The sequence below is a fragment of the Calypte anna genome, chromosome 2 (genome assembly GCF_003957555.1).
Source record: "Calypte anna isolate BGI_N300 chromosome 2, bCalAnn1_v1.p, whole genome shotgun sequence".
Classification (NCBI taxonomy): domain Eukaryota; kingdom Metazoa; phylum Chordata; class Aves; order Apodiformes; family Trochilidae; genus Calypte; species Calypte anna.
The window spans coordinates 50,079,271-50,104,400 of record NC_044245.1 but is presented as its reverse complement, the minus strand read 5'-3'; the positions used below and the strand labels follow the sequence as shown (position 1 = coordinate 50,104,400).

The following is a 25,130-nucleotide window of genomic DNA, read 5'->3' as shown; positions in this document are numbered from 1 at the left end:
GTTCAGACGTTTCCTAGAGAAATACTGGGCTGTTCAATTCCTTTACAACTTGTGACACAGCAGCACGTTACATCACAACATTGTTTATTATGTGACTTTTTACAATACAAACAAAAATACAGAAATGCAGTATATGAATACAGCTAAATGCGAAATGGTGACGTTTTCCTTGAGGCCATATTCCCATTTCTAGTAAAATAAAGAAAGACTGCACACAGGTAGAAACAGGTTGGTAGTTAACTCCACAATTTTGCCTAGAAATGACCTATAAATGCATTTTCCTGCTACTTACCATAAAATGTAAAAAGGGAGTTAAAGGAAAGTTTTACTCACTGGTTCCTACCATATGAAAGAAGCTATATTCTATTTAGGAGGGCCAATATATGGAAAAATATCTAAATTAAATGTTATTACAAAAAATGAAGCAGTAATGAGATCCTTCTGGCTAAAGAAGTTACTAAATGAGAATAGCATATATTTAAAGAATCCAAAACATAAAAGGGTTGTTATAAAAAGCTTAGGTGCTCTGTAAGCCTACAACTTTTGTTTTTCCATGTGTACTTTTAAACAATGGAAGTGTCAAAAATAGGGTCAACTGTGTTAGACTAAATTACATTATTGTATATGCTGCACTGAATGGAATTCTTTTATCATAATAATAGAGAAGCATTGTTTGCATCATATTATGGCAATTTATCCTCACTAAAAACCGTCTAGAGTCCTTGCATTTTTTTTTTTTAATTACCTGTAAACCGTCAACCACCAGAACATGATTGTACAACAGTAAAGTGTTTTCTTTTCCATTAAAATGACATCTGTTAAAAAAAAAAAAAAAAAGAGAGAGAGAGAAAGAGAGAGAGAGGAAAAAAGGTACTTAGAGCTGTTATTTTTCCAAGTACACAACACCCTAGACAATTCAAGGCATCTCATTCTCCATCAAAATTAACAAAAATTTGTCATGCTGTGAAATCCATTACTATGGATACAACTGGTGCAAAATTGGTCAAACGGATCCAACAAACACTGATGTCCAGGCTGGTATATTGGCAACTAATACATAACTGGTGGTCAAAATGATGCTTTTAAAATATCTTCCCTTTCTTCTTATTCTTTTCCAAGGTTCTAAAACGGTACGGAAAAAAAAAAAAGAGTTGGTTAAATAATGATTACATGCTCCTACTTAAACAAAACAAAACAAACCACTTTATAATGTACATTTTTAAACTAAGTGTTTTTAAAGCCTCAGTGGTTGCAATACAATGTATGAAAATTTAGTGCATATGCAGTACTTGTACGTGAAAGTCAAGCTATGCATTTTATCACTAGATTTCCCCTTTCATTGATTAAGAGAATCAAATACTTTCATTCTCAAAGTTTCAACTCTTCATCCCTCAGAAGTCAGATGCCATCTAGCTTTCAAACACAAACACATTTCTTAGATAGCTCTAGTTATGTATGGAGGCACTGGGTTTATGGATTAAAATCTACTTTAGAAGCTAATAATCTTCCCAATACTTCTAACATACACCCATTTATAACTAAAAGCAGTTCAAGATTTTTCTTGGCTTTTAAGTGACATTTTCCTCACAGTCAAACACCACCAACCATTACTACCACAGAAACTGCCTTTTAGCACAAAGCTTCAGGACATTTGCTATGAACTGCAGGACAAGGCTCCAATTTACCTCGAAGAATTCTGTTGTTCCAAAATACGTTGCTGAGCCTCCCAGTTTGCTTTCTCATCCTCAAACTGGCGACGCTTTTCCTCTAATTCTTTGTGTTGTGCCTCCAGATTCTTTTTCATTTGCTCGTGGCGTCGCTGCAGCTACAGAAAGTTACGGATGGTCAGTAAGAACAGAAAACACAGCAACAAGAGATACCAGCAACTATACTGCATACAGTCATGTATGTTAAAAATATGTAGTATATAATAAGATTTATTTATATAATTACAGAAAGTAACTCAAATTAATAGCTAAGATTATGGGTATTGCCAATAACAAAACCAAAAAGGGTATTAATCCCATAGCCTCATTTCAGAGTTAAGTGAGAACACCTCAAACACTCTCAGAGTTCCAAATAGGAGCTGTAAGCAGCTAAGTATGGCAAACAACAGGAAATTCAAGAATACTTTGATATTTGATGCAAAGGTTAAGTAGCAAACTGCAAAGATTTGAGTACCAGTAATGCATAAACTAGCAGCCCCTTTGACTTTGTGTGTGGAGAAACCTCCAAACCTTGATTTTTTTTTTAAGTGGATTAGTTTATTCACTAACTAAATGAATTACTCATAGCATTATTGAAGTTAAATGTCTACCCTGTCAGAAAGCAGCAGAAGCCCCACCTACAAGCTGATGGGAGAGACTGACAATCAAATGTGTTGGATGAGAGAATGGAGACAGTCAAGAAAACTGATTCCATTTGTGTGGTGGTGCACATTTTAAAACTCAGTTACATAAAACTCCCCCCTTACTCTCTTGCAGGTCCTGGTCTTACCCAAACCTTTCAAAAGATTGATTTTTATAGATTTTTTTTTTTTTTTATGCTTTATACTCACTGCTGTCTATTGACTGTACTAGGAGAAATACAACAGAAGTTTACAAAATTGTGAATGGTGAAAAAAAAAGAATAAATTGCAGGAACACTTAAAAAATTGTATCACAGGATGCACTCAGTCAAAAAATTGTGAGGTAGCACAAGATTTTTGTTCATTTGTTTTACATGTAACACAGAGTAAATTGAGGACAGAGCATAAATGGGTTCAAAAAAGATTCAAGACAAAAAGAAAAATGAAAGATAACTCTAGCAATTAATTAAACAACATGAGTCAGATGAGACATCTAGATTCAAAATCTTCATGCTGACTGGGGTATCCTACCATTTATATCCTTATCTATTCATTTCCCCAAAATAAAAAGAAAAAAAAAGGTATCCAGATTGATACATTCTTTTTCTCTGATCCAGTAAGCCTTGGCTCTTAAAATAAATAAGCTGCCAAGCATTTCAACTAGCCTTCCAAGTTCCCTCATTATCCCTCAAATTTGGAGCAAAACTTTCTTTAGGGCCTTTGATAGTTTTGAATTTCTGTTAGGCCTTCTTGTGTGAATCTGGCTTCTCAAAACTTAAAACTTGTATAAGTTATATAACTTTTTATTAAATATAACCTTTTTAACAGTCTCTTAATATCACTTCAAGAGCTGACTGAAGCCCAGGACTCCACCTCGAGATGACAGAAATTAGAGAAGACACCAAAAAAATGAAAACAAAGCATCTCTGACTCTTTCTAAGTCTAGTAATTCTCATTTAGATGATTTCTTGCAGACATCACATCAAGTGCCTAAAATGATTTTTTAAAATATAAAGCAAATTACTGCATTTGCTTGGGTAAATCATGAAAGTCTCACGAACATTTTCAAGCATATGGAAGAAAGCAGGCATCAAACATTCCAAAGAAGAGGAAGAAACAGAAGAGCAGAAAGTTAAGGACTATTTCAACATACTATGAATGTGAAAGTAAAAAGAACTTATGTGAACATGAAAATTACATTTTATGTTCGGTCTTGTACCATTTCAGTATTGGTAACAAGCTGAGAAAGAATAACTGTGTCTTTGCACATGAAATCTAACAAAATTTATCAATCTATCAAATCAGTTCCTAGACAGAGGCTTTGTTGCAAAGCTTTGGCAAAAAGAACCATCTCTGCGCTTGTTCAGCCTCAAGCATATTGGGGTTTAAGACATTTTGATTACCTCAGCTTCAGAGTCCTTCAGTTTCTGAACTTTTTCTTTGACTTTCATCTCAAACACTTGCTCCATTTCCATTTCCATTTTTTTCATTTTGGCTACATGCTCCCTCCTTTCCTCTTCCATCTGTGCCAAGGGGCTCCTGCCATAAATCCAGAAGAAGTAGTTAGCTATTAAGAACTTTTTTCTTGTATGTTAGATTAGAGCATCTGTAAAAAAAATAAAAATAAAAATAAAAAAAAATGCACTGCTAGCTTAAATTCAATTTACATTGCTATATATTAACTGTTTAGTTCAGTTTTTCTCAAAAAGACATTTCACACAGTATCCTTCCCCTCCCCCTCCCATTTGATTTACATTATATTTAGGTTAATAGAAACTCTTGACTTTCTATCTTTAGAAGAACCTGGTCAGGGGAAGGGAGGAAATCAAAGTTACAACAACAACAACAAAAATCTTCCAAGTGATCTTCGGACATATTTTTCTCTCCATTCAAATACATACAAAAATTACTGAATATATTAACAAAAAAATAAGTGTTGCAGATAAAACTCCCATTTCCTAAGTCTTCACTGTCCAAAATGAGCCTAAGCATTGTGTTGATTGTAGTGGTCATACTTTTGAAGAAATAGCAACTTTGCAAAAAAACAAAACAAAACAAAACCCACCCTAAAAACAAACCAACCAAACAACCCCCAAAAGTTGGGGTAACTGCACATCGGTCTTCAATGAAAGTGTTAGTTCTAAGTTTTCCCTTTAGAAAGCTATTAATAAACATACTGTCTAAAAAAATTTATAATAGTTTTAATTTTTCTATGCATTTTATGGTAATTAATTTTCTTGATTTTACCAAACTATTAAAGTTGGGCAGGCCTGCTACCCATGTTACAGTAACAGAAGTTTTAAATAGCAAGTTTCAAATAGAATACCAAATAAAACAGGATTATTTTGATCCAGTGATGATTGCTACATACAGTCTTGTCAGATTTTTCTGCTGTTAAACAAAGAGCAATCAAAACAAAATCACTGGCCCCTTGTTTCAGTTCTGAGTACGTGTGACTCAAAAATGACAAAGTTTCAGCTACTGTGTTGGTAAAAATGAAGAACTGAATATGTTCAGAGAACATCTACTGTCATGTATGAGAAAGCCACTCAGACCAGCAAACTGTAGAGGTGGCAAACCTAAGTGCTATAGATTTTTTTTTCCCTCCAATTCTAAAAAAACCCTGTAATCCAACAAAAACTATGTTCTGACTTAATTCATGTACATTAAGCATTCTATAAGGAGAACTAATTGACTTTCAGTCAAGAGTGAAACATAATTAACATCTGTTCTTCTTCAGAATTTGCCACTAAAATAAAGGGTTTATATCAAATACTGTTAAGATTTGCTTAGACTAATAATGGCTCATTTTATCCTTACTGCTTGCCCATTTTCAACAGCTGCTCATTTAGTGAAACTAATATGTCATGTAAACTCATTCATATTAATTTTTTCTTCAAATACCAGTATTTTAAAGTGTGCCTTAAAGGTGACAATTTGGAGTCACAAGGAGGAAGAAAATGACAATTCTTCTAAAAAAAAAAAAAACAAACCAAAAAACAAACAAAAAAAAAAAAACCCTGAATTTGAAATTGTTGCAAAGCTTCAATTGCTGAGTAAAATGCTGTCTGTCATGTGGAACTGAAACTGATCCTCAGTCTAATGTTTACTTGAGCCATTCAAAAGGCCAAATGCCTTGTCAAGGAAAAAGTTTGGTTATACACAGGTGAAGTACAATAATACACAAAAAAAGGAGAAAATGAAAGGAGAGGTGAGTAGCAGTACCTGTGGAAGCTAAACAGCTGTTAAAACAAGACCATTTTCTTGTTGTTACCTTTTAGAAGTGTAAAGTTCTCAAATGTATCTGCTCTTCAAAAATAAACCTCAGAAACTGATCTGAATACTGAGGAATCACCGCTGCAGTTTGACAGACTTGGAAGGGGAGCAAACATTGCTTCTATTGACCAAGTAATACTCTGATGTGTGCATGATGTGAGCTGTATTTCACAAAGTAATAAATCTGCACAGAAATGTTTATAGACTAACAAGCGAGCACCTACAGCTGAGAACTTTACAACATAGGTCACAACTGGTTTTGTTACATCTTAAGTAGGTGATGTGGGTAAACACACTTAATCTTTCTGTATAAAGCTATGCAAGGGGCTTGAACAAGAAAAAACCCAAAACAAATAAACAAACAAAGAGGTGAAAGAAAAAAAGCCCAAAGCACTACACAAAAACCTAAAACACTTAACTCATTTAACAGGAAATATGTTAATAGACCTTTAAGGTAATCTGCAAAAATTATTCTAGATAGGTGCAAAGTGGAACCTCTTCGAGCCAGGAGTAAAATAAAACCATGTTCAGAAAAGACTGAGATAACTAACACCCCAATCCAATGAAGAGTTATAAGTTTACAGAGATAAAGGTAAAAATTCCAGTAATTCTTTATAAGCATCTATATAAACATGATGGAGCTATAGATAGAAACTGGGGGAATTTTGTTATTTATTCACTTCGACTCATAGTTGAGATCTGAACTAATTTGCCTTGAGGCTTAGCTAAATAGATTCTAAAGAGGATGGGGTTTTACAAGAGATTTGTCACTGAAAGTATTTATAACTTCCCGAAGTTTACATTGGCGTAACTTTAGAATAAAAAATAGAATAAAATAAAATAAAAAAGCAAAGAAAGAAAAAAAAATCTAGGGAAAAAAACCAATCTGGATAACAGGAAATCGTTTTAAATTTGAAACATTAAACAGTGAAACCCTTTTGTATTTAAAGAATTTTTGTCTTTACGTTTTTTTGAAAAATTTAAATGACCACTTACATGCCTTCAACTGTGTCAAATCTAAAAAACAAAAAATACAGAGGCTTAGCTTAGCATGCTTAAATAAAACCACAAAACCAAAAAGCAGTAATTAAAAAAGTAAACTCATTATTAATAGATTCCTAAAGCTAATTATGTGCTCCCCCAAAAGCAAATTTTTCACAGTAAAAGGAAAGACTGTTAGTTAAAGCTCGTTATATTTACTTCAAATTCAGTTAGTAAATCACTGTACCATGTAAATATTAATGCAGATTTGATGTGCAACCAATTTCAGGAGTAGTTTCCCTAGAATATGCACGCTTTTAAAGCAATTTTAAGTATTTTAGTGACATGAAACCAGTTTCTCCAAACAAGTTTTTGGAAAGCAATGCTATATCAAAGCTTATCTGTTCATTTAAAAATTGTCACCTAGTAAATGCCATTACATTGGAAATCCACGAATGTTCCCGTGCTACAAAAAGAGCACTCGACTTGAGTGGCCAGCAGAGGTCTCACCGGCGGCTGCCTTCGGGTCTGAAGGAGGCTGCAATGTCACCTCCCCAGAGAGGGATGCTCAACCCCAACATCCCTGTGTTAGCACCTCACCAGTAACAACACAGGAGGGGGGAAAAGTCTGAAAACAAGATATTAAGTCTCACCTTACAGTAAGATGGGCTTAATAACATTAGAACCACTTCACAGAATTCGCTAAGAACAGAGGCAAAAGGAGTTAGAAATGTTCTAAGCTAAGCAGTTAGAAGGACCTATGGATTGTGTATTTTGTTACCCTGTGTGACAAGTTACTGAACAGAGCAGTAGATGGAAAAGGCTCATCTTGACAGTGTACAATATGACTTTCAATAAAATAAGATTTAAAGTCACTAAAGATATCAGCTTCATAAAACAAACTGAAGAGATTTCTCAAATTAAAAAAAATTAAGTTTCAGAGCAAATGCCAAACTTGCATATGTCATGTAGTACACATGTGAAATTACAATAATCACAGTTTGAAAAGACAAGTTATCCATATGTGTGAGGATTACCCTTGGTGCTTTATTTTTTTAATGGATGAGATGTTGAAAATTTGAAGAAATCAGACACTAAACCTAAAACACAAAAAAAAAAAAGCTACAAAATCATGGAAAACACATGCTTTGGATTGCTCTTAGGTTGATGAGAGTTACTCACAGAACTGCCATAATTTCACCAAATCAGAGGAGACAAATCAGAAAGAAAATTAATCAAATGGACAAAAGAAATTGCTTCAATTCTTCTGCACAGTGTTACTAAAACTTGTAGCACATGCTTCTTTCAAAGTATGTTAGAGGCATGAAGAACAAAGATCTGCTAAAATCATAAAAATACAGCTGTCTGAAAGGTACAAAGGTCAATCAGTCTCCAACAGCTGCCAGCAGGAGATACTTTTGGAAAAGTACAAGAACCACTGCATGTCAATCTCCTCTTACATGTAACCCTGCCAGATGAGAAAAGAACAGCAGTTTAGGAGTTCTCCAGAGGCTGAAGCTTTATCTGTGTTTAACAGGATGTTTATGAGACCACTAGGTAGCATCTGAGCACATTTCCATGCTCATATAGAGATAGGGGATCTGCCTCTCATGTAAGAATCAGATTTCCACAGGACAACTTAAATATTGCTCCATTTTGAGACACAGGAACTTCTTTTGAAAGGCAAGCAGGCAAGAACAAAATTCCTAAGGAGATGCACAAATAAACTGTTAATATATGTTATTCTCTCCTTCGATTCATTTCCAGGAAGATGTTTGGTTTCTACAAAAATTCTATGTATCTTCAACTATGAAAACATGTTTAAGCCAAAAACACACAATAAAGCTTAAAAAAAAAAATCCTTGGAACTCAACATACTGAGGAAGGTAACAAGACAAGAATAGCATCAGCTGCTTCGTAACCCATATATGCATTCAAGAATTTTATTTATTTACCTAGTCACCCTATGCTTGGAGGAACAAACTCTGAGGAGAGGTTCAAATTACTTCTTACAGCTTAGAGATTTTGCCATCTTTCAAGATGGCTGAATCAGACAAATGGTGATAATCTATTTCTCCTCTTGAAATAAAGAAGCATAAATCCTAGCTGAAAAGGAAATCTCAGCAATGCCATCAGCAACTGACTGGGGGGTTATGGACAGTTCTGAAATCTTCTGGTATACACATTTATACAAAAATGCATCATTATGTCTCAATATGGGAAATTAGAAAGAAAAATTTAAAACTCCACTTATATTTTACAATAAAGAACGCAAATAACCAACCCTTACTTGAATTAGGTAACAGACAAAGTCTGTAGGTGCAGACCAACACAATTCTAAGCACAAAACAAAAAGCAGTGAAAGTGCTACCACTAAAATTAAGACTTTTTTTTTCTAAATCTAAGGAAAACACAGAAAGAATTGGGAAGAGATAAAAATGGTATTAAAAAACAAAACAACAACAACAAAAACAAAACAAAACAAAAAAACACAAACAAACCCAAAAAAAAACCCAAACCAAAACAAAAAAACCCCACAAGCCACCAAAATCAACTTCCTCTAATATACTAAATGGCACTGAAAAGGTTTCACTTTTAGTATAGTAATAGCAAATAATAGTAATAGGTCTAGTAATATCAAGTTAGAAGTCATGGAGAAAATGCAGGATTTTCAATTCTACACTGCTACTAATACCCTATCACCTCAGCAAAGATCCAGGTTCTTGTGCTCAAGCACCTCTTCTTCTCTGATGTGTTCACCTGCACTGGTTTTTTTTCTCAAATGTGCAAATTACCTTACATGCCCTCCTCCTCAACTTTACCACAGTGACTAACTCACTTGGTAATTTCAGTTCTCAAAACCCCTCCCTCCCTACCATTAACATTGTTATGAAGACAAGTCTCAGCTTGAGAAATATTTCTACCACACTTGTCATATGCATTCAGAAGCCTTGAGGTAAGAGTCAGGGATAACATAATAGCAAGAAACGAGACAGAATGAGTAGCTACTGTGTTATGGATACACATACTTAAAGACTTCTTCTCAACATTTGACCTCAAAACAAACCTAAGCACAGTTCTGGAGAGTTGATATAATTGACATACTATTCCATTTTCTGTCAATGCTGAGCAATGAAGTCTCATGTAGGCTCACACTACATCAAACTACATCATATCCACTTAAATCCTTCCCTCACAGACACTTCTGAAGCATTAAGATAGTGTAGAACAGATAACCCTTTAATGAAAAATAGCTCTGTAGCTATATGGATGGGACTTCCATCTAACTTCACAGACCTTTTATGATGAAGAACAGTTGCAATTTGATATATCATTAGCTGAACAAAATAGCACTCTATATTTTGGTTGCAAAAATTGTATTTAAATATAGCACCAAAAGTAAGAGTATCACTAATTATTAATAACTTCCTAACTATTGTTGATACATGCAGACCAGGAAAAATACTTAAATTTAAGAGTGCAGCTGTTCTCAAACAGCATTTCACAATGCATAATACAGTGGAGCCTACTTTTAAATCTTCCAGTGCCTTCATCAGGCTGGCAGACAACTTGCTGTCAGAGGTAATTAAAATGACATATTAGGGTTAAAAAGAACAGCAACATCAAAATACAAACCCCCTGCACTGCATCTCTCCTTCACAGTCATTTCCCTGCCATGATAAGCAATGACAGAAGTAGACAGGGCAGCATTTCAAAGATTATAATAGTGGGCCTGGATTTTCAAAATATCTAAACAAAAATAAACCCATTCTTCTCAAAAAAAGATCCCTGACACTGGAGTATTGAGCATTCACACCAGAATAACCAATAATCCCATAAACCATATACAAACCAAAACAAATACTAATGCACAATACCTTGGAAGTAAGTACCAGTATAATAAAACGTAACAAACAGAAAAAGTAGTGATTCTCTTCTGAACATTCAGAATGTTCAGTTCAGCTACTGTAAACATTACTGAAATAGAAAAAACAAATACTAAGAGTACATGAGAAGTGACTGTAACACAGTGAAGAGGCAACTGACTGGAAGTATAAAAACACCAGCACTCCAAATCAAAAGTCCCGCTATACATACACAAATCCAACCAACAAAAACAACCCCCCCAAAAAACCCACAGAGAAAAAAGATAAAACTCCAGTACAACCTTAGGAAGAACTTACTTTGTTAGCTGCCCTTTATTTTTGTTGTTGTCAACACCATTGTATGTAACAGCTGCCAGTTTTCTGCTTCTGTAGTTCTCATAATGTACATTGTTAGTGACATCCTTCAGGTCCTGCATATGAGTTCTGTCAATAAGTGTAATTTATCAGCTTAGCACACAAATACAAAATACTACCTGAAAAATCAGTTCCATGTTCATTTTTGCAGGTTGACTTAATTAAATTATATCTCTCCATTATGTCCCATTCCCTACAATGCTGTCATTCTTCCCTTTAAATTAGAGCTGTAAAGACAGCAAAGTTACCAAAATACCAGATTATTTTGAACTGAATCACTTCAAGTTTGCAGTATACCAAATATTAACTAACAGGACCAATCTGTGGATAAACTTACATGCATTTGGAGAACAGACATGAAACTGTGCTTTACTGCTGCAGTAACTGTGCCAAAGCATGCCAGGCAAGAAACAACAAGCAAGCCAAAATTTTCTGGCTTTAAAGTCTGCAAAAAGCTGAATGTAAACTTCAAGACGAAGATAAAAGCGTTAGTTTCCCCTCCTAATTTTCTATTATCAGTTTGAAAAAAACAAAACTTAAAAATCAAACTAACAGTGGTTAATAGGAGAGGTCACTGTGAGGACTCTGTGCCTAACACAAAAAAGCAGAGACTGCCTCTAGACAGCCACAGCACTGAAAATTTAAAAAAATGCCTACAATTAAGTACTCATCAGCACCAACAGACAACTTGGGTTCCTCTGGTTTCTAACAAATTCGTAAGAACAAGTAATCCGAAATTAAAGAGAACCATTAAAAAAATCATTACCACCACCTCTGCTTGCTAAATATGTGGTTAAACAAATATTTATGAAGCATAATATAATGTTAACTATTAAAAATACAGGGATTATTAGGCAGTCTTCAGATCAAATCAGTTTTCCTCCAACTTATGACTTCCCAGTGTTTCAGAGAACTTAATGTTACCTGTATGGTACTTACCTTATCAACATGTTCCTCAGAATTGTGAAGTCACAGTGTTCACCATTTTCAACTGCAGAAAGAGGTAAATATTTGTTGGAGATACCAACCAAAATGTGAGCCTTACACAGTGGTCGGGCTTTTAGATGTCACCCATCTCCCATGCCCAAACATCAGATTACATCCAGCCCTTCCTCACTCAAACATCATATGCATTAGTCGTAGGAGAGCATTAGCAATGTGACTCTATCCAATGGATCTTGCCAGCAAAGGTCCTGTGCTTCCCTAAGCCATTCTGCCAAGCTCTGCTCCCAGTCAGGACAGCAGAATAAGCTACTGCAACAGAAACACAATTTTGCCAGCTTAACTAACTTTCTCATCCCTTGGAAGCCCTGCCAGCATAGTAGTGAAACTAAGGATCAGACAACATCCAAAGATCCCCAAGACACTAACTGAAGACATCAGTCTAGATCCTGTTATATCCAACACCTTCAGAAGGCAAACACCATGCAACCTATATCCCTGCCCACAAAATGAGAAGTCTTAATTTTGATGTAGTTTTGGTTATTAACTAAGCAAAGGAATGTCAGATGCTTAACTGGATACAGCTGCCTACAGTCTAAAAGAGAAGGCTGGCAGCTGTCACTACATGCCAGCTATTGCAGCTATGCCCATCATCCAGAGGCTGATGCTGTGACTGATATATCCCTGATAGCTCACGAAATGGCACTGGGGAAAAACACACACACCAGAACACTCTGGTGTGCAGAGAAGGCAAGACACAAAGCTTCTGGAGCACACAGAAGCAATGCACAAGGCAGGTTTTCAGTATGACCCTGAAGCAACAATGGACATTTTCATTGGAAGGAGGAAGAAAAACAGTATGAAGAAATTAAAATAACCCAACTAAGTTCAGTGAATCAATCCTACCAAAAAGATTAAGCACAAAGTCTCTTCACGTGTTCATCTTACATCTGAGCTCTGAATATTTTTATTCCGTGGTTTTATATACAAACTGCTGAGCTCCCCTCAGATAATACACAAAGCCAGATTCGACTCCCCAAAAAGCATAATCTCCAAGCATTCTGCCTGTAGATGATAGACTCAAAGCCACTTAAAGAGGTTCCTTTTAAGAAGTTGTACAATCTTCCCTTCAAGAAGTTGTACAATCACCTGAATGTGAAACATTTATGGAGTTTATTTCAAAGTAAAGAAAAGCAGCGCCATTTTATACATTTCCAAATGTTAACAGAAGAGCCTTAAAATAAAGCTTGATCCTCTCTGGTGCAGCCGGTTTTTACTTTCTGCCAAACCTCATTTCCTGCCAGACAGGCACTTCAAAGTGCTACAGCATTTCCCTTTTAAGTATTGGTTCATGGTCTGCTTGGTGGTTAGGGTATTTTTTTGGTCTATTTTACACTGTATCAGATTTGTAGTCCACTGCCCTTGGAAGGCAGAAATAGCAAGGGGAAAAAAAATAAATCTTCTCTTCATTCAATACATGCACACTACAAGGAAAAAGTGAACCCTATATGGACATGGTGCAAGCCTTATTTTTCATGTGTCACCTGAAATCAGTGAACAGCATTAAAGCACAAGCCAGGAGAGCATGCAGTTATCTTCAAGTGTCTATAAAAGTGGGAAGTTATTTTAAAATTAATTTAAAAACAAAACAAAGAACTATCAAAAGTATTCAGTAATTACCAGGTACCTTCCTGTTCCCCAGCAACTGATATTCAGATCTTTTGGGAAAAAATTCATGCTTTTCCTAAAACTTTTAGATTTAATTTATGCTAGTGAAGCTGATCAAATCAACACTTACAAATGTAAGTAACAAATAAAAATTAAAGAAATAGTGTTTGGGGTTTTTTTAAATAAAAAGGAATGCTAGCAAACAGTTGTATTTTAAACTTCATTTTCAACTGCAGTATGTTACCACAGGTTTTACAGTTCCTCAGTGAGACTTCTGCTTGCAAGGTTACATATTGCTGAACCTTTATCTTATTTGAAGATTGTCAGAATAACAAGTATATTCAACAGATCTCCAGACCAAAACACATTCAAGTTAAGCATTTAAAACATTTTAAATAGAGACCAATGTCTAGTAAGTTTTAAAGGGATAAAAATAATGAGAAAGCCTTACCTTCTGCAACACCCCATGGGTACTGCCTTCCTCTAACTCTCTTTCCATTGACTTCAATGATCGTATTACTACCTACCACAGCAAGAGGTAAACGGTCCTAGAAGATAAAGTGCTACTTTAAAAATCAAAATTTATACTGCCAAAAGATACTGAAAGCATGCCCGAGTTTATATTTGATGTAAGCTAGTTTGGTGCTATAAACACTGCTATGCAGCTTATCCAGAGTTAATGAATAGTTATGTTTATTGACCTCTGCCTGGTTTAATGACACATATATACACACACTCCTTTGAAATTCCTTTCACTGTTCTATTCTGTAAATCTAGTAAAGAAACAGACATTACTTTTACTAAGTAGGCTAAGCAACAGGCAAACCATTTCCTGTTTAATCAAGTGCACAGAATTATTTATCAATTCATATTCCCACTGGCTACAAGGACTTACTTGGACTGGATCTTGTATCCAGTTTTCAAAGGGTTTGCCAAAGAACTACTTCATGTTCTTGTTTTCCACTAAACCAAAAATCCCTACAGTGTAACAAGCAGAAGGAGCCAAGAGCAGCCTCCAGTAGCTGAAAGGAACAGTACTTAAAGTTTAAAGTATTTTGGACTTTTGAAACTTGCTTTTATTCTGCTCTTCTCCTTTAGGCTTAGTTCCGGAACATCTTCCATTTGTGCAATTTCTATTCTATCAAAGGTCACCCTCACATTAACAAAAACTGTGTAAAAACTCTTACAAGCTGCTAAAGCTACTGAACAAACAGAAGCAGGGCTCAAGCAGCATACAAAGTAATGGAAGAACAAACCCCTCAAAAAGAGTAAACAAAGAAAAAGCCTTTCAAAAGTCTGGCAGCCCTTTTGATTTTCTCTAGTCATTCATCTGCATTAAGGTTTTAGTGTATCAATTAGTCAGACAGCTATTAACTGTAATGCCCACATTTTCTGCCACTGCACATCTAAGTCTGAAAGACAACCCTTGCCTCCTGTGAAGCTCACAAACAAACAGTGTGGTCAGTGGAGAGAAGTCAAATAGGAATGGAATAAAAGTGATCTTTGAAGAATTTATCAAGGAGCATGTGCTCTAGTCAAAGAACTTAAGAGTCATCTGAGTGTCATTCAATGCCTCTAATGAGAACAGTAACCCTTAAAACAGCTTTATATCTGATTAACTTCTGTGTATTTTGGTGGGTTCTTCCACAAAGCTTTTCACTCTAGCCTCCCCTCAAGTAAACAGTTTTTTTTTAAAAATTATTTACCTTAATCTTTTTAACAATCTTATTTTCTTCTTCATCATCTGTTTCTGGAAATTCATATATTTTAATTTTGTGTTCTTGAATTTCTTTCATTATCTAAAACAAAAAATGTTGTTAGTTTCAGAAATTCATTCTTTGCAATAACTCAGTCTATGTCTTGCTGCAATTTGATTCTCCCTCCTCTTGTTTATTTCTAAGATGCCTTCATACTAAGGTGACTAAAGTTACAGCATAAAACTTGCACTTGTTTAACATCATAAGGTGACCCCAATGGATTATGAGCACAACCAGCTGTCCTTAGCCAGCAGAAGACAGGATCAGCTCTAGAGCCACAGCGTTAACAGAATGCTATCCATCAGTGCAAGGCAGCAAAAGTGTCTGCTTTCTAAACTGGGAGATTTACTCTACTGGGAACTCTACTTGCATGGCAAAAACTAACACGATACAGCTTCAAATCTCAGACTAGTCTAGCAATTGAGTACATTAAAAAAAAAAAAAACAACCCTGGACTAGCTAACTGCAGACGTACTTCAGCTTTCTGAACTCCCACAACAGCTCTTGCTGTCACTCCTTTTCTGTTGCTAGCTCATCTGAGCAGTAGTTGCTTGGAGCAGGATCACCTGCCTATTTTAATAGAGCTTGTGACTGACAGACTGACTCTACTGGTTAGTTGTATTGAAAACTATTTGCAAGTGCTAATGAGCACGTAAGAATAGCCGACAGTGTCATCAAAACTGAGACTGTACCACTTTGGTGCCCGATTTGTCTGCAGGTTAGTTTTACAAGTAAGTTGATCAGTTTTCCAGAATTTTAGAACGGAAAACTATTAGATCACGTAACTGGCAGCTACGCTGCAGGGCCCTAGGGAGTATTTCTGGTTCATAGGTTTGCCTTCTAAGAACCAAAATTTCCACTTCATGCAAGGACTTATTTTTGAAGTTTGACTTGCAGAAGTCCCCCTTATTTAACATCAAATTATTGGTAAAGCTGATTATATATTAAGAAGTATTCTGAATTCTACTGTTTTTCCTTCTTTATGGAAAAAAAGAAAAATCAAACCATGAAATGCAACCAAAACAGACTTCAGGTCTGTAACAACTTGCTCAAGTTTCTTCTTTTTAGTCTTGAATCAAGAACCTTGCACAAAGCATCTCTTAATGCCAACTTCTTTTCAGAACTTGTGTTCTTCTAAACTAGGACTGGACACAGTTCAAAAAAATCCAAACCTCATGTCTTGTCCTGCTCTGGGTCCTCCTTATCCTCCTCATATAATACAGCAAAGCCTAAATGTTCTACTCTGATCATGTAATTGACACAAAACATAAACCATACGGAGACATTAGTATCAAATTTTCTCAACATATACAAAGAGATTCTGTAAGTTGTATCAATGTTAGAATTATCTCATTACCTTTAAAATGCATTACCACAGTCCAAGACTGAATACCAGGTATACTGATTTTAATCTAATACCTGTGAAGTATCTTTATTGCAGTGCATTAATCCAATAGTGAATACCACAATATAATCAGTAATACTGTGATACTGTTAAATACCTTTTTTTAAAAAAACAAAACAAACCAAACACATATCTGTTATGCACCTAAATCTTGAAAGCTCCCTTCTTCCCATAGTGATTTTTATCTCAGCAGTGAATTATTTCCCTTGCCAAGAATCATGCTATACTTGAAACCTCTTCCCCTGAGGATAGAAACAGTATTATTTCACCAAGAAATATAATTAAATCTAGAGATATAAATTACTTAGCTTTGCTGTGTTGAGTCATTGCTTCAGGGTTCAAACTTTGCATATAAGAAGTTAAATCTCAACAACTCACTAAATTATCCCATGGTCTAAATACGAGTCTTCCAACTCACCTGTTTTTTAAACTGTTGGCATTCCTCAGGTGTAAGTGTGTCTGCTTTGGCAATAAGTGGAATTATATTCACTTTTTCATGCAGGCGCTTCATAAACTCTATATCCAAAGGCTTAAGTCTGAAAGACAGCATTAGAGCTTTGCAATTTATATTAATTAAGCAAGAATGTACAAATGATACAAGATTTGTCCTGACATCTACTCTGAAAATCCTTACTTATGAGTGATTGATGTATGAATTAAACTCAAAAGGCTACCTGTAATTGCTACAGTAATTTCCCTAGTACTGTATAATCCCAGAGGAGGAAGTCCTAAGTTTATGTCACCAGCAGTCATGAGACTTCTGCTAACTGAAGTGATAGTTGTTTAAACAACTGATAAGAACTTTCTGATGAAGGTAAAGCTCATATCATTAGCTGGAAGACAGTCCCATTTGAAGCCTGACTCTTGTGAATCTCGTTCTGTTCATTGGTACACTTCTTCCTGAGAGAGTGCTGTGAGATCACTTTTTTTACTACATTAGTTTGCTGAAGACCATTAAGTCTGTATACAAATGAAGAAATATCTGTTAATCACTGTGTATTAACAACAAAATTAGGAAAAGTTTATGTCATAAGAACTAAAAATCCCACTACACGGGTACATAAAGAACCCCTGATGTGGGCCAGCATTTCATGCTTGCCAAAGTAAAGCTACACAGAAGTTTTGATGCATTAATGCTTCAGTATTATATCAAGTTTAGTCAGGCTTAAAGGATTCACTTAAAGAATTTAACAAGATTATTTCTCCAGAAAAGAAACTAGGATTAGGAACACTAAAACCAGATTCATTTGGTATTCAAATTTAGTGAACTTAATTTATTTGAAGCATAACCTCTGTTTTTCCTTAAAAACAATTTGTACCTCCAACTGCTTTAGAAAGTTTTAACAGAAAAAAGCAGATCTTGGTGGTAGAGGGAAGAATTTTTTTTTAAAAGAATCTGAGTTGGTTGGAAAAAAGTGACTAATACATCATTTTCCCTTTGTTTAAATGCACTTTGATTTCACACACTAGTTAAACAGCCAAGAATTCAAGTGTTCGAATTTAAAATTGTCATGTATATTGAGCAAAACAGACATTACAAACATGCACGCTGAACAATGAACAAAAAAAAAAATAAAGTTTCGTTAGGGCAAGTCTACATAAGAAAAGCTCTTCTCCACCCCTTAATTTCTTTCCATATTTGAGAAGTCTCTGTCTAGCTCAAAATTACTAGAACCACTACAATGCTAGCTACAGATGATGAATGTAGTAGCTCGAATTTTTCACTGCTTGAGGAATTCTCCTCAGAATCCCTTCGTTACTCCCTTCCACATGTTTTACTACTTTTGACTCACAGAACAAAATAGGCTACTTACATTCTCTTCCTTCTAGTTTTGGAGGTGTAATTTAAGATTCTCTGACAAGTTAGATCATGTACAAAACAATGATAAACTGCTAAACTAACAACTTCAAATATAGTCAATCTGCATCTGATACTCCCTGAAAATGCAGTTCTCTCTCTCTGCCACTAGATAGAAGTCTGATCAAGTTGAAAACTGAAGGTTGCATAATAATTGAAAAAAAATCCAGAATGCCTATATTGGAATTAGATAAATTATTGCATCTCAGGCAAATTAGAGCATGCTTACAAGGATACATAAAACTTCCTGTCTTCAATTTACCATCAATCAAATGGAAAATGGTAAATCAAAGGTACGGAGGAAAAGTGGAAAGGAAAAATCCTGTTGCTTGAAGGGTAAACCATTTTCTCCTTCTAATGTGAACAAAAACATATATATCACAAATAGACCTGGTGCTTGTAAACACCTGGGCATTTTTAATTGTTCTAATACTATTTTTTCTTGTTACATAATTAAAGTGCAATCATGTTTTTTGGTGTTCTAAGTTACTACTTGTCTGGCTTGCTGATGTTTGACAAGCCAAAATAAGGTTATCTTTGAAATTAAGCATGGTCTGCCAGCCATTAAGAAAATCCTATTTGCAACTCTACATAACTAAGAATTCCAAATGTGCATGTTTATCTGAGATAAAAGACAGAGAAAGGAAACAAAATGCATTAATACAAACCCATGTCCTGAAGGAGCAATGAAGTATAAACAACACTGCACTCTGTTATCTGGCATCTGACGTCTGTTCACTCGAGATTCTGCATTCAGGTAGTCCTCAAATTTACTGTCAATGTAGTCAATAACAGGCTGCCAACTGCAGAGGTTACATGAATAAAAACCTGTAAGTTATATCATGCATGTAAAAAAAGTCTGTCTTTGCTAAGAAATAGATGTACATTATTTCCCCATGGCTTTGCTTTTAAGAAACATTTTAAGTAATCAGCTCCTTAACAACCAAGTTACATAGCTCCAAAAAGACAATCTACAAGTTAGCTGGGAAAACCTTTCCAAACACAATTATCTTCATTGTAAAAACAGTAGCCAAAGGGATACACCCTACTGGTCACATCTTTTGACAGCACAGAAACTGATTCAGCACACTGGCATATGAAGGGCCAAAAGTTCTACTGACTTCGAAGAGAAAAGCTGATATCAATCCATCAATTTATAAGGGCACTTGCAACTACAGTAAAGTTGTCAGCTAGATGAAATGTTTAAAAGTGCTATTACTTTAACTGAAGAGCAAAGACTGCATTAAAAAATGGCACAGGGTGTTTTGTCTCACACACACAACACAATTCAGAATTACTGTGGGGGAACATCCAAAGAATGCCTTACCAATTACTATTATCCACAGCATCTCCAAATCCTGGTGTGTCTACTATTGTAAGTAGTAACTGAACACCACCCTCTTTGATTAAAACTTTTGACTGTTCAACCTGTAAAACAAATAAGGTTAAGATTAAATTTTTAGCAGTTTAGTCAACTGTCTTAAACACTGGGAAAAGCATTTGATTGGTAAGAAGTCTGAAAAAGAACTGCTAACTTTTAGAAGGATTCCTGGTCCGTGTTTTGCTTATTAAATGTAAGTAATTTGATAATATTTTTAAAATAAAAAAAAGGAGTCATAACTTAGTGATAAAAGAACTCATCTTAATATTTAAACAACCATGGAAATGTGAAAAACTGTAACCAATGATATTAATGCCAGTATTCAAAATAAAAATTCTGATCTATCCAGACATTCTTATAAACCAGACATTATACTTAATGAAATTGTGAACTCTGGACACTTTCCCAAACTAATCCTCCCCCCCTTGCACCTTAAGACTCTACATTTCTAGTCCTGTTAATGTATTTTTAAGAATGCATTTATTCTGCATCGAGTATAATGCTTAGAAATCATAGAAAGCAATGGTTTCCTGTTACAAAGAGACTGATATTGGAAGGTAATACAACCCAGCTGCAATCTGCTGAGCTAGACTTCACGTGACCATAATGGATTGGTTCCTGTTAGCTCAGGTCATTGACGGAAACCTGGCTCAGAAGGCAACTGCATCAGCAGAAGGCGTGATGCAAGATCTGGGTGTGGGAACGTGTGCCTTGAGTTGTGACCACCCATCTGCAGCACAGCTCCGTCAGCATGTCAGGCAGAGTAAGCACGCCGTGACAGAAAATCTAGACTGAACAGCAAGCAGGATGCTACCTTGCTCTCTCCTAATACCTCAGTAATTACCAATAGTGCAAATGTCAGGCGTATCTGCCTGAGAACGTGCTGTACACCACTGCTGTAGTCAGTCAGTTTGATCTCTTTCCAATTCCTCACACATTTCATCACAGATTTTCCCCTGATATTAAGGCCATTCCTATTAAGTCACGAGTGATGATGTTTTCTAGGTATGTATTCAAGAAACCAACTCTGTGAGCCATTTATTTGGAGCTACATGCAAGCTGGCACACACTGATGACACCTTGTTGATCACACTTCTTAAGCCACCTGGACCCTAACTGGGGAGAAAAAAGAAAGTTGAATAACTAGGGGAACACCCAGGAGAACATTCTGTAATGAACTTTCAGAGAGAGTAGAAATCTGGATAATAAATCCTACCTGTATGGTCTCTTGATTCGAGAGATCATATCAATGCTACTTAAATGCTTGCACATCCCTAGTTATATGGGTGAAACAGATCCTCTCAGCCACACCTGACCATGATTGTAAACACTTAGCAATCACTTGTCATGTGATGCAATGTGAATCTACAGGATAAATTAACACTCTGCAGAAAGTCAAACTAAACACCTCTTACACAAACAAGACGCTGATTACACTTAAAGAACGAATATATAGAAGCATAGAAAACAGTAACTAACTGCAAAGAAAGCTCCGTAATTAACCTCTGAGTATGCAGGATGCTATTTTTATCTATGCATCATTAGGGATCCAATCTAAGCCAGATCAATTCCTTTCACTGCTAGATCTCAAAATTAACTCAGCTACACTACAGCTGTCTACAGCACGCAATCATCACAAACTGGTTCTTCATCCAACAAAAAAGACAAAGATACTGCTAAGGCAAATTCATAAAATAAGAGTCCCCGACACTGGGCTACCTGGATGCTAGTCACAGAACCACCAAGGTTGGAGTGGACTTGCAGTCCATCCAGTTCAATCCCTTCCTTGAGTAGGTCTTACTGCAAGGTTGGGTTTTTTGGGTTGATTTTTAAAGAAAATTAACTGTATAAAACCAGTTTGTCTGAAAGTGTCCAGTCCAAAGCCATGAGAACCTAGGAACACAGACACTGCTTTAAAAAAATATGTTTTAATTGCACTCTGTATTTCCCTCCCCTCACTCCCTCCCCCAGGAGTTCTGGGGAAAAATTTTACTGCACACAATCTGTGCCAAAACTCAAGAGAATAATCCCCAGCCACACAGACAACTCAGCCAAGAGTTTACTACTCGCAAGTTTTATCACACAGGAGATTAACTTGTGATTCCTTGCATTCTTTTTGGTATCTTGTGTATATAAACACGGAGCCCTCCTATACCCAAGCTCAGCAAATAGAAGAAACCCGTGACACTTTCAGAACACTAGAGGTGGTAATTTTGACATCTTACTCTTGCCAAATGCTACATGGTATCACCTTTTTTCTCCAGCACAAAAATCCCCATCAAGAACCATTAGATTATCAAAGCACTCTCAGTGGAATGCTTTTACAAAAGAAGCAATTAATAAAACATTATCTTGAATAGGTGTTTATAACAAAGGAAAAGGAAGGTCAGGAGATCCTCAGAAATGCCATGCCAAATATTTTTCCTGATTGTGTACGCTTTTAAAATGTCAATGTGGCTGAATTCATGCAGCCACCACCCTCTGTCAAATGTCCTGCACTAACTGAAGCTCTGCAGACAGTGCTTACTGGGTGATGAGGGTTTAAGTTTATTCTTACTTTTCATAAATTCATGTAGATATCTTGCTATCAGAGCAGGGTTTTAAAAAACCTACAGAACAAGAAATATCAGTTGATAAAGTTACATGTCCTATATCCATGTTGTGAACAATCAGGCCATATCCATTATATATTTTAAGAGGTAAAGAGACAGTAAGAGACACTAGGTGAATAAAATGCCATAAAGCCCCTGTAAAGCTGAATTTTTTCTAACCTAAATGGCTGTGTCCATACATGGTCAAAGACACAGAGAGCAGAAATATCTGGAAAAGATCCAGAAAAATTACTGTAAACTAGTGTCACTCATAGTTAAGCATCCAACTGCATCCTATCATCTGATTTACAAGTATTCCCAGAGGATTTATGGAAAACATTAGTTCAAGTCCTGGAATTTAAAGCTTTTTAATAGAAGTCTCCTCCAAACAGCCATTTTCCCATGCACTCCAATCAACCGGGTCTCACGGGTCTCCTTAGCAATTACTACACAGTATTCATGATTTGATGCTTGTTGCAGCTTTTCTACTTCTCGTGGATTAAACCAGCCTTTACCATACTCCATTTAAGATAGTCAAATAATGATTAGAGAAAGAATATTTTATATCCCATGATTTCTGAAGAAGCTTCTTTTGAATTAATCTGACAGCAAGTCTCTTACTAGTAACTGTTTTTCCATGTTTTCTGTGAAATTAATACAAAGGACCTGGCCACAAAATGACTTTAGAGCCTGCAATTATTTTCAAGCCCAAATCTCAAATTGTATTTATCTATGCAAGATTTTCTTATACAATTTCTGATCACTAAGTTATCCCCACTATATAAAAACAGACAATTATTACCATCAAGATTTTATGATGCTCTGACATTGTGTCTCAACCCTAACCTTTCAAAACTATTGACATCCTCAACTCAAAGGTTTACACTAGCGAGACTACAAACCCCATGGATCCAAACAGCAGCTCCCACTGTTAACTCTTTGGTTTAATATTTGAAGGGAATCACCTCCACATTCTACACATACTTGCTAGTACACACCATTTTCAATGTTTAATTTTATCCTTATTTAGACAATACTGAAATATTCAGTTTCCTCTTTAAACTTCCTGATTTTCCATTCATCTCAAGGTGTGACTGAAAGCAAAGCAATGATAAACTACAGGTATACTGAAACAAAACAAACTAACAAACAAAATTATTACAGTAAGCAACAGTTTCTAAAGGAGAAGGTGGTCTTTAAATGTATTTAACTCCACTTACATTATTTGATAAGTTATGATAGACACCCAATTCACTACTGAAAATAGTTTTGGCTGTCTCTCATCCCTACTCAGGCTTTAGCCCACAGTGTGGAAGTAGGAAAAAAATGCAATAGCTCTTCATCCAGGGCTCTGTCCAAGCTCCCACTTCCCCCTCACCTCCAGCTTTACATGGGGAAAAAAAAAAAGAAGCTTCTTCAAAAGTTTTGGGAGCTCTCTTAAACTACTAAATTAATAGAAGTCAAACCACCTCCAAACAACTCAAAAGGTCAGGACAAACATATCATCTAAATTTCATCACCTAATAAATGAAGTACTTAACTCAGATTTCAGAAGCTACATACACACAGTTTTAGTTTCATTTTTCTAACACTGGTTCACCTTTATCCAGGTTGGAAGATAGTAAGCTGAAAGATGCCTTGTTCAGTGAGTCTGTGTGCAACTTCTTCCCATAATTTTTCCCAATTTTAAAACAACAGTCCTCCAATTACAGGGAATCTAACCCACCATTATGTTATTTAAACTCTAATTCAATTAACATAACCTAAATTTGTTTAGCTTCAACTAAACCAATATGTAATCAACAGCAATGAAACTACACTCTTTCAATAAAAACTGAAGTCACTCTTTTACTTAGTTTTACAACATCCACTAATTATTTCATTAATAATAGTATTATACTTTAACTATTTGAACACCTTTTTCAACCCACTTAACATCTTCTTGAAATATATCTATAAATTCAACCATTCTAACAAAACAATGGTCTAACACCCCTACTAACATGCCTAATGGTTTTACATTAAGCTGATTAAGTAACTTAGACATTACCAAAGCACAGAAATAAATATATTGTTAATCACAGAGTCATGAAGTGGTTAGAGTTGAACCTTAAAATCACCTAGTTCCAACCCCTCTACATGGGCAGAGACACCTCCCACTAGATCAGTTTGCTCAAAGCCCCATCCAACCTGGCCCTAAACACTTACAGAGAAGAGGCATCCACAATTTCCCTGGGAAACCTGCTGCAGTGTCTCACCACCCTCACACTAGAGAATTTCTTCCTAATGTCTACCCTAAATCTAATCTGACCATTATCCCCTGTCCTATCACTACATGCCCTTGTAAAAAGTCCCTTTCCTGTAGGCCCCTTCAGGTACTGAAAGGCTGATAAAAGGTTTCTTATGAAGACTTCTCTAGGCTGAACAGCCCCAGCTCTCTCAGCCTGGCTTCATAGGAGAGGTGTTCCAGCCCTCTGATCATCTTCGTGGCCTTTCTCTGGACACGCTCCAAGACCTCCATGTCCTTTCTGTGTTGGGAACTCCAGAACTGGACACTGTGCTCCGGGTGGGGCCTCACAAGAGCAGAGTACAGGGAGAGAATCACCTACCTCAACCAAAAGAAGCCACGCTTTTTTTGATGCAGCTGAAGGTATGCTTGGCTTTCTGGGATGCAATTGCATGT

The 25,130-nt window shown here is 35.9% G+C and overlaps 1 protein-coding gene across 4 annotated transcripts in view; it reads right to left on the bottom strand.

The window, feature by feature from the left end:
• Positions 1-63: 63 nt before the first annotated feature.
• The window catches only part of SEPTIN7 (septin 7), a 74,826-nt gene continuing 49,759 nt past the window's right edge, over positions 64-25,130 (bottom strand). For 2 of the 4 annotated variants that reach the window (XM_030444516.1, XM_030444515.1), the window contains exons 5-14: positions 19,803-19,903; positions 19,144-19,278; positions 17,036-17,153; positions 15,162-15,254; positions 13,907-14,003; positions 11,785-11,836; positions 10,789-10,914; positions 3,751-3,886; positions 1,686-1,825; positions 742-1,122 (exon numbers count right to left, since the gene is read on the bottom strand). In XM_030444516.1, coding sequence (XP_030300376.1) covers positions 1,083-1,122; positions 1,686-1,825; positions 3,751-3,886; positions 10,789-10,914; positions 11,785-11,836; positions 13,907-14,003; positions 15,162-15,254; positions 17,036-17,153; positions 19,144-19,278; positions 19,803-19,903 — 1,038 coding nt within the window. In that variant the 3' untranslated portion in view covers positions 742-1,082. Of the gene's footprint in view, positions 1,123-1,685; positions 1,826-3,750; positions 3,887-6,619; positions 6,641-10,788; positions 10,915-11,784; positions 11,837-13,906; positions 14,004-15,161; positions 15,255-17,035; positions 17,154-19,143; positions 19,279-19,802; positions 19,904-25,130 lie in introns of all 4 variants that reach the window. The other 2 variants (XM_030444513.1, XM_030444514.1) reach the window with 2 other exon arrangements.